Here is an 11408-nt window from a genome sequence, read left to right as displayed (position 1 = left end):
CACCATTTTGTATTACCAAAAAAAGTAAGCTTATTAAAATGCGTCACCTAATCGGCCAATAAGATTCGATCTTCCGTAATGACGTAGTTAGTTATCAGCCAATAAGATTTCTCCCAGATCTTATTTTTCGATCGATTCGTGTTGCACAATAAGTCATGTATTGTATAACATAAAAATGTATAAAATTTCTAGTTTCTACGTCATATCATCATATTAATTATAGTAATAAAATAAATAATTATTAAAGAACCTTAAAAAAAATATTTATTACCAGTGTTTAACAGTATTCAAGTAAAAAACTTTAAAATTTAATATATAAATCAATGTATTTTATATTAAAGTTATATAATTAAAAAAATTATCATTAATATATATACAGTTATTCTATATATATGGTCACATCCTGCATAATCACAATTCTTTTATAATAATCCCAAATTATTAAAACTTATTAATTACCTTTCCTTTAATTATATCATATATAATTTTTATAACTAGGAAACAGAAACCGTTGTAAGTCCAGAGCAAAAAATTTTGTATAAAAAATTTAAAAATTTTTATTTGTTTATTTTTTTTTTTAAACACTATCTTTTGTACTTTTCAAGATTAGCTAAACAAGATAAAAAATGATTAAGTTTAAACTATGTTTCTACGAAAAAAATAAAGCTAAAACATTAGGAACATCTCTTTAAAGTTAAAAATTCAAAAAAAAAATTTATTTAAAAAACCCTATCGAAAAAGTATCAAACAAATAAAAAATCTGCTCTTTTCAATTTATCTTTAAAAGTCCAGTGTGTACAAAATCCTGGTGCTTCTAGAAAAAACAAGAAATGAAATGTTAGAAACGTTTCTTTAAACTCAAACAAATAAGAAAAGTCTCTCTTCCTTATTTATCTTTAAAAGTCTGCCATGTACAAAATCCCAGCATCACTAGAAAAAAAAAAATAAAAATAAAATGTAAGAAACATTTCTTTAAAGTCAAACAAATAAAAAAAACCCCTTCTCTTCCCAATTTACCTTTAAAGTCCGTATATTCAAAAAATCTGGAAACCTTAAAAAAAAATAAGAAATGAGACGTTAGAAACGTTTCTTTAAAGTCAAACAAATAAAAAAAACCCTCTCCTTTTCCCAATTTACCTTTAAAGTTCAGTATGTTCAAGAAATCTGGAAACCCTAGAAAAAAATAAGAAATGAAAGAAACGTTTCTTTAAAGTCAAACAAATATCTTCTCTATTTTACTTTAAAGACTGGTGTGTACAAAAAATCAGCATCTCTAAAAAAAAAAATAAAAAATGAAATGTTAGAAACGTTTCTTTAAAGTTAAACAAATAAAAAAAAAACCACCTCTTTCTAATCTACCTTTAAAGTCTGGTATATACAAGAAATCCAGAAACCTTAGAAAAAAAAATAAGAAATAAACCGTCAGAAATATTTCTTTGAAATCAAAATAAGAAAAAAAATATACTTACTATTCTGCCGAAACTTAAAAAAAAAATCAAAAAAAAAATTGTTTATTTTTGATGTAGCATGAAATTTCAATGATACGCTCTGTACAAACCAATCAAAAATGACGCGTACATACAAACAGGACTTCATCACATGATCTAATATGTCATTAAGGTTCGTAAACGTATATAGTCCTTCGCTTAGCTCTGAACAGTACATTTTTTTTATTTTTTAATAAAGGATGTGAGTATATAGAAAGATAACTGTATTAATAAATTTATAAAAAATATTATTACAATTACTATCCTTTAATTTATAGAACTTTGCAAATATATTTGTATGCTAAAATTATTTATCATCTAAAAATTTTAAACTATAATAAATTATATATTTTTAGATAGCTCTGGTTTCAGACTTTATATTTATTTTTACCTAAATAATTATAAATGAAATTTATTTTAGACTTATATATGGCCTGGTAATTTTTTGGTTAAAAATATAATTCATAATTTATAATATATAAATAATTATATAGTACATAAATAATAATATATATAAATAATTAAATATATTTTTACATATATTTTAATATTTAATAATTAGATTTTAATGATTTTGAATTATTTCATTATAATAAATTAAATGGTATTTATATAGCAACCCTCTTTTTTTATATCAGGTATACATTAATTGAGAAAGGATTCTTAGATAAATAAAACCTAATTCTTGAAAATTCATGTGATTTTTAAAGCTCTAATTAGTTTGATTTAAAGCTTTGCAACCTGATCTAATAGATTGGGTAACTTAACGGGTTGACTTAAAATATTCAGGTCAGGTCATCAAATTTATAATCTGACTCAAGTTAAATCCATCAGGAAATTTTATAGCGTGAAAAATTGCATAAGTTTACGATTTTGTAAGTTTACGAAAGTTTATGGCATAATATTTCGAAAAATTTCAAAATATTACGTAAGTTTACAATTTCGTAAGATTTATGTGATATTACGGTTAAAATATTATGTAAGTTTTCAATATCGTAAGATTTACGCAATATTACGGTCAAAATATTCTGCAAATTTACGAAACTGTAAACCTGCGTAATATTACGGTTGAAATATTTCGAAAATTTACGAAACTGTAAACCTGCGTAATATTACGGTTGAAATATTTCGAAAATTTACGAAACTGTAAACCTGCGTAATATTACGGTTAAAATATTTCGAAAATTTACGAAACTGTAAACCTGCGTAATATTACGGTTGAAATATTTCGAAAATTTACGAAACTGTAAACCTGCGTAATATTACGGTTAAAATATTTCGAAAATTTACGAAACTGTAAACCTGCGTAATATTACGGTTGAAATATTTCGAAAATTTACGAAACTGTAAATCTGCGTAATATTACGGTTAAAATATTTCGAAAATTTATGAAACTGTAAACCTGCGTAATATTACGGTTGAAATATTTCGAAAATTTACGAGATTGTAAACTGCATATGCAGTAGAACGTATACAAGGGGCATGTGATACTATTGAATAATCAAAAATAATATAAACACCTTTTCTTTTATATAAACACCTTTTTTTTTAAGTTTGGGAAAGCAAATTTATTTTTATTTACGAATTTTTCATTATTTACAATTTTTATGTTAAAAATTAAAGTAAATTCTAATTTTTATTATAACTTAATAAAAAAAATACACATTTGATACTTGTTCGCTACTATTTTATAAAATAAGACAGGCTCTATGGCGTGGACGTTAGTATCGCACAGCCCAAAAAACGTAGCTCCAGCCGATATTTGTACGACTGACTACTACTCACTTAATAAATAATAAAAAAATAAAAATAATTATCTTCTTCACGATACGTAGGTAAGTTTCTCTCGCCCTACGATCATCGCGCGACTAAAATTGATCAAATTTATCAAATTTAAAACATGAACGTAAATATTAATTATAAATTTTATTATAGTATAATTACCCTGCTCTCCAAAATCTCGTTCTAAATTCGCGATAATATCTTGCGCCGGTACGCGTCCACAGCCGCCGCCCAGGGTTACCATTACGATAAAGGACATAGTTCTAAATATCAAAATCAGTTTGAATATTCGGTAAATACATTTAATTTATATGAATGTAATTTTATTTATTTATTACATGGTAATCCCTGACGAGGTTCCTCCACTTTTGGCTGCACTGTTGCCCGGAAACCCTCGTTCGAAATATTCTATTTATTCTGATTCAATTAAATGGATTGGTTAATTTGAATTTAAATTCTTTCTTAAAGAAATTATAGATATTAGTCATATGAACCTATTGGCAACAGAGTCCCAAAAATCTTGGCGGCTTCCACCATTAATATTGTGGTAGGCGCGGTTTCTGACTCGGCGTATGTCAACAAGTTCGTCCATCATAGCCCAGTTCCAATGGACGTTATAGTGGGAACGACGACGTGTGTGGCGAGGCATTATTAGATTAGATTTGATTTTTATAATTTGATTTTGGGATGAGTAAAAATTTGAAAGAAAGTCGTAAAATGTCACTTTAAATAAAATTTGAACAATACCTCTTTGGTTTGATTTTATTTCTCGTTTCAATTAAAATTTAATTTATTAGACTTTTCATCATTAAACATATTAATTAAATCTCATGCGATATGGATTATCTAAATATAAATATCATGATTCTAAATATAAATATAAATCACTTAATTTATTTTAATTTTTTTTAAAAAAAAAAATCTTAGTTAGATTTCAATTAAAAATAATTAAAAATCATGTACATGTTTTGGTTATTTAAATATAAATATCAATATATTATATTTAAAAATAAACCAATTTATTATTAGCACATTCTATTGAATTTTAAAAAAATCAATTTTTTTTTTAAAAAAAATCATCAATATATCATATTTAAAAATAAAACAATTATATTCTGATTAAATATTTTGCGTACATTTCTTAAAAAAATCATAAAAAAAAATCTTGTACGTCGTACATGCAATTACTAAATATCATCCCCTGTGATAAATAAAAAATTACGCAACACAAATTCAACACAAACTCAACACAAATTTAACAAATTTAACGAAATTTGGCTAAAATTAATAATTTTTTACCAGAATTATCAACACAAATTGAACACAAATTGAACACAAATTTCAGTCACGATTTATTTATGTACACCCGTGTTGTTAATAATTAAATAAATAAATCTGCATTTTATTTATGATATGGAAACGTGACCATAAATTCTTTAAGCGATATAATTTTATTAAAATAAATCAAAACTCCTATATCAAGTGACTAAAAAATATATTTATTTACGAAATATTCATTTTGTTTATCAAATCTAGTGCTTATAATGAACGACACCTGTATAGACTCTATAACTACAAAGTTATATAATTCTATCAATTTTAAGTGAGGACATCCATATAAATATGGGTTCCTTTTAGATTTAAAATCGTATCCATTGAATTAATGCGAGATTTAGCGGTGGGTCTGTTAATACTTCTGCTAACAATAAGGCCTATAAATAATAAATATTTATTAATACTTTATAATAAATTATTACATAAATTGGAAAAATACCTGTCCATAACAAAGTCCTTTGTCTGATATATAATCATTTGATTCTTCAGAATCCATTGAAATAGCTATGTCGCTAAACCATACTTTATTATGATACCTGTTTGTAGCACGCATTATGGCACCATTTTCCATGCTTACGATCCGTATATGTTTATTCTTTAAAGCCACCAATAATTGTGAACCCATCAAGTAAATCTAGATATGAATCCAGACAACTTATAAATCTAGCAAAACCGGTCTGCATTTTATTGTCTACGGAATCTTTTTTTCATTAAAAAATGTATTTGCATCTTGTAAAGAGAAATCAAAGAGTCTTGCAGAAAATTTACAAGTGCGAGTGTTTTTGCCGGATTCACTGAATGTTGAGACATTCTAATAGATATTGCTTGACGTTTTATCTATTAATTTAATTTCCATCTTAAGTTATATAATAAATATATACAATAAATAAATTTCCAAATACTTACAGTTCGTAAAAGCTGAGGTTCGACATCTTTTTTATTGCTAATTCGGTAGGGTATTTTAACGAAATATTTGTGGAGACTTTCGTAAGTTTCTGTGGTATAGCCATTTATTGCACCATAAGATCGTATTGAGTCAATAATGTGATAAACCCATGAATGCAATTTAGGCAACTTCAAATTGGAAGGAGAAACAAATTTAAAAGCCTCGACAAACATCCGCGCCCATCTATGTATTGCATCCTAAAATTTAAATGTTAATTTAATTTATTTAATTTAAATTTTCAATTTTACTAAAATTTTAATACATACATTAAATTTCTCCAAGTCACTTTCACTAAATTCTTCATATCTACTTAAAATATACATTTCATTCCAATATTCGTACAATTTCACAAGATCATCATTATTTACAAAATTATCTACTTCGTTATTATTTTCATCATATAAATTATCAATAACAAATATCATGACTTTCATCAAACTTCGATATTCATTAGCAGTTAATCTTGCAATTGACTGCAGTCCATTGGAAAAAATTTTAATGGCGGGAAAACGTGGAATTGCTGCTAGACGGCGATCTACTTCTTCAACTAATTTATTACCATTAACATGTTGCAATTTTAAGATATCGCACGTGAAGATAATTTGATAACGAAATAAACCCAAATCTAAATGATGCATTCTGTTAGGAACAGTAGCCAAGTAGATATTTATATTCCTTGATAATATAAATATTTATAATTAATATATATATATGTTATTATAATTATTTCTACTTTTGCATACTTACGGCAAATCCCAAAAAAAATTAGGTACAGATTCTATGCAAACAGATTTTTGTGTATCATTTTCAAAATATTTACGCATTTCATCATGAGTTCTTAGTATTACATCATTAACCGATAAGTTTATATTTGCAAGATTGTCCCTTTTAATTAAACAGGAGTGACATGGAAGGCTTGAATTGGAGGATATATAAACTAAACAAAAACTTGCGGCTTCTGGCCAATCTGCAATAATAGTTGAAACTCTAGGATAAAACCAGGTATTTTCATTATTTATAAAAAGGTCTATACCATCTTTTAATAAAATAATTGGTTCTAGTAAATGACGTAAAGATTTATGAAAGGTATCACGAACCAGATCTTTATTTGCAGTTTCTAAAATTGGTAAATATCCCAAAAGTTGCTTTGCATCCTGTTTATTACGACGCCATATTGGGATATTGCCTAATGAAATATATATTGGATGCAATTGACTTTTTCCTAATGTATCTGTAGTTGTTGCATCAAAATATAAAATAATTGATAATAATTTGGAACCAGTAGGTAAGGATTCTTGCGTAGTTTTCCACCATTTTCCAGTGTTTTGTTCGCTGTAAATACTTTCTCTATTATACTATAAAATAATATAAATAAATTAAAATAAATATTATTTAAATTATTGAATTAACTAATATTTACTATTTACCTCATAGTTTTCGTAAGATAGCGCAAAATTTTGTGTTATGTCGGGAACAGTTAAGATATTTTTGATGACTGTATTAAGTTTTGATAATAAAGAAAATAATCTTTATCCTTAGCGTTTTGTTATAAGAACTTTACTAAATTCTAAATTAGAAAACTGCATATTATTCATAAATGCTCGTCCCTGTTCAATATTTTTTGGTAATGGTGATTCTGTAAGATTTGAATGTTTATTAAAAAAACGTATTATTTCATTACCACCTTTATTGTTTATTTTATATTTCGTTACTAATAACATTAGATCTTTATAAGCATCATTAGGAAATTCTGTGCAAGTTTTGGTATTGAGATTTTTGGGTTCTTCAAAAATTTCAGGCTCTTCAGATGAATCTAATATATTTTCAAAGTTACTATCTTCTGCCGCTCATTTCGATATTGCACTTCCAATACTCTCAAATCGACATATTTTCAGTACATTATTATCATCATCCACCTAAAATTATAAACCAAAATGAGTTAGTATAATTTGAGCTTTTTCTTTAAAAAGAATAATCTGGAATAACATAATTATTGAGCTTTTTCTTTAAAAAGAATAATCTGGAATAACATAATTACCTCAACTTTATCATTTTCATATTCACTACTTAGATTACTTTTCGTATCCATTTCACTGCTATATTTTTCACTATCATTATTATCATCATCATCTTCTACTTCTACTTCTACATTTTTTAAGCATTTTTGCATGCGTGAAGTATATGTAAAGCGTTGATTGAATATTCGCATACAAAGGGGGCATTTGAAACTCATGTTACTAAATTAACGCGTCAAATTTGATGAAAAGTATCAATTCACTATTTAATTTATATGAGATTATGTGTCTAATAAAATTATATTGCAAATTCATTGTAAAAATTTAATGAATTAATTGAATGGATTACAATTGATTGAGTTATTTGAATAGACACGACTACGCAAATTTACGCATTAATGAATGGAACTGGCTGTAAGAATCTGGTGGCTAATATCGCGGAATCATTCGCAATTTTACGCATTATAGCAAAATTTAAAATATGCGAAACACTCAGCAATTTTGCTGTCGGGAACTTGCCGTGTAGCTTACTTGGCAAATCTAAAAATAAATGTAACAAGTTTATGATGTACCATATAAATATTGTTTATTATTTTATTTACTATTTCAATTTGCCGGCAACCTGCCAAGTGAATCTGACAGCAAAAGTGCTGAGTGTTTCGCATATTTTGAATTTGCTGTAACGGGCAGTGTTTGAATTCGGATGGCTTATTCAATCGGCTAATCATCTGATAATCAGCCGCAAATTTATTGGCTTAATCGCAAATCACTTTTACAATAATGGACGGATGATCAGCCACAAATTTATGCGATAATCAGGTTATAAGCGCTCAAAATCACTATCAATCTGATCAGCCAAATGAGTTCACTGGCTGCAACTTTTTTTTCCATGCATAAAAGCAACATGTGTAACATGTTATTTTTTTATAAATTGGATTTGATTAATATTTCGATTGTACTATGTGCTTTTACGAGAGTTTTTTTTTAAAGTTCTCTTATGAAAGTGTTACAATATTTTTTCGTAATATCACGATGCAAAATTTTTGCATTAGTACATTTATTTTTCGTAATATTTCGCATTAGTTCATCCATTTTTCGCAATATTTCGCAAGTTTTTTTTCTTTTAGTATAGAATGGCGGAAATTACCTTATGACAGCTTGCCTCCTTTTTCTGAATTTCTGATTCATGTATTTCCCCCTTTTTCCTCATCCTTTTCGAATTTTCTAGTTCACCTTTTTCTCATATATTTCCTCTTTTTTCTCATATATTTCCTCCTTTTTCTCATATTTTCGTTTCAAATTTATTATCATAATGGCTACAAAGCGTGGCGAGAAACGAAGAATTGACGATAATGAAAGATTTTCAAAACGTAGTACTGAGGGTAGCGAAGCGGTGAAGAGAGTTAATATCCGACGATAGCGCTTGAGGTATATACGATACGATACGTATCATATTTTTTATAAAAAGAAATTATATAATATATAGTTAAATTATATTTTATTGTTAAAGTTAATAAAAAAACAATAGAAAAACTATTAAGAACCAATTCGCAGATAATTTCTAAGCTTGAAGTTCTTATCACCAGACAAAAAAATTCGAAACCCGTCTCTCGAAGCATAGAAAAAAAGCTCAACGATAATAACAAAAATAATAATAATACAATAGATCCGGAGTATGTAAAGGTAATAAAGATGAATATTATTTAATGTAAACCTGAAATGCTAACCTCGTTTGATTAGGAGCTCGTTAGCAGTGTCAAAAATTTTATTTGAAAATTTTGTTTATTCTTCGCAAGACGAGACAAACTCGCTACCGAAAAATATTTAAAAGACGAAAATCCGAATTTATGCGCCAGTTCAAAAAAAATCAATGGATTATTTTTTTCGAAAAAAAAATTGCCCCGACTGTAAGTTAAAGCAATTATGAATTTTATTAAATTTCATACTAACATTTTTTTTTAATAGTTAGACAACAACATGAAGCATACGAGGGACATTCACGCTGTAGCGTTAAAGACGTTATGTATTCTGTTTTCGCGATTGGGCATAAATTACCGTCTATTAACACTCAGGCTAGTCCGTCAAAGATTCAGGAATGGAAGAGTAAGGCGGAGGTGAAAAGATGTTACAACAACCTATTTAAAAAGGTTAAAGATGCAACCTACGACATATATGTCAAGCGATAATTCGATAAGTTGCGAAAAGTAAATAAAAATCCCTCAAAAACACAAATAGCGTATGCGATTAGCATATGTGAAACGTACTTAAATCCTAATAATCAAAACATTCAAATGAGCGAAAGTATAATGAAGTCGAAGATAATCAACAACTTAGTAAGTTTTTAATTTACAATTTGCAAAATGTGAATTATTTGAATTACAGTTTATTTATTTATTTATTGATTTTTAGCAAAAGTTGGAAAATAGGGATAAATTTACACATTCGGACGATGATTCTCATGATGGTAATGATGTAGACGATGGTGGTGATAGAGCAGCTGACGATAGAGCAGGTGCAGCTGATGATGGAAGGATTAACGACGGTAGCCTAACGATCCGGTGCTAACGATGATGCGGCCAACGATGGTGCGGCCAATGATGGCATAGCTGACGATGATATACTTTCTATTGACTCTTATAACACGGAGGAGAAAGGTCGGTATGTAAATAGTTTATTAGAGAATTATGGGTTGCATAGGAAATAAATATTATTTTTTATATATATCACACGTAATAGCATTTTTTTTACCATAATTAATATAGTTTTAATAAATAAAATGGTTATTAATTCTTAACAACATGGGTGTGACATAAATAAATCGTGGCTGAAATTTGTGTTCAATTTGTGTTCAATTTGTGTTGATAATTCTGGTAAAATTTTGTTAATTTTGGCCAAATTTCGTTAAATTTGTTAAATTTGTGTTGAATTTGTGTTGATAATTTTTAATTTATCACGAGGGGATAATATTTAGTAATTGTGCATATACAATTTCTGTGATTTTTTAAAATGCGGATTTCCGTAATTTTACGATATCGTATTTTCTGGCCAATCAAATTAGGCTGATCCTTGCATGTGATTTAATCATTTAATCATTTAATCATGCACGCGTTTTTGTCTTATTTATTTTTGTTTCTTATTTCTTTATTCTTTTGTTCAATATTTTTAATTTTTTTGTCTCTTCTTTCTATTATTTCTTTAATTATATACAATATATTTACATATATTTCATAATTTATTGCTTTGCAGGTATAGAAATATTTGTTTATTAATACTAATTATTTTCATTTTTTTTTACCTCTTTGTTATTTTGTATCGTAATACTAACAATAATATCCATGTTTCCTTTATTCCTTTTTACTTGTACTTTAATACTAACGATACTAACAATACTAACAACATGTTTATTTTTTCCTTTCTCTTTATTTCTTTATTCTTTTGTTCAATTACTTTGCAAGGATAGAAATATTTATTTATTAATACTAATTATTTTAATATTAACGCGTTTTTTTTTACCTCTTTGTTACTTTACGTCGTAATACTAACAATACTATCTACGTTTCCTTTATTTCTTTTTACTTGTACTTTAATACTAACGATAATATCCATGCTTTCTTTTACTCCTTTTACTGTTTCTTTAACTCTTTTTACCTTAATACTAACAATAATAACAATATTTCTTTTATCTTTATATCTAATACTAACGTTACTATAGCTGTTTCTCTTCTTTTTACGTCTAATAATATTGTTACTCTACTCTTTCTTTTTTTTACTTTTATGTATTCTGTATATATTAATAAATACTTGTAATTTTTTATGGTTTAATAAAATTATATCTAATAAAAC

General features: G+C 26.8%; 1 protein-coding gene across 1 annotated transcript; it reads left to right on the top strand.

The window, feature by feature from the left end:
* Nucleotides 1–8877: 8877 nt before the first annotated feature.
* On the top strand, nt 8878–10130 carry OCT59_029732 (uncharacterized protein; the record flags this gene model as incomplete). The annotated part of the gene is made up of 5 exons (XM_066145896.1): nt 8878–8947; nt 9076–9238; nt 9535–9668; nt 9801–9898; nt 9975–10130. 5 exons carry the CDS (start codon nt 8878–8880, stop codon nt 10128–10130), a joined length of 621 nt encoding a protein of 206 aa, XP_065994849.1.
* Nucleotides 10131–11408: the final 1278 nt, after the last annotated feature.

This window comes from Rhizophagus irregularis, chromosome 9, assembly GCF_026210795.1.
Source record: "Rhizophagus irregularis chromosome 9, complete sequence".
NCBI classification, from domain to species: domain Eukaryota; kingdom Fungi; phylum Glomeromycota; class Glomeromycetes; order Glomerales; family Glomeraceae; genus Rhizophagus; species Rhizophagus irregularis.
The sequence above is the reverse complement of the archived record's forward strand: the minus strand, read 5'-3'. Positions and strand labels throughout refer to the sequence as shown.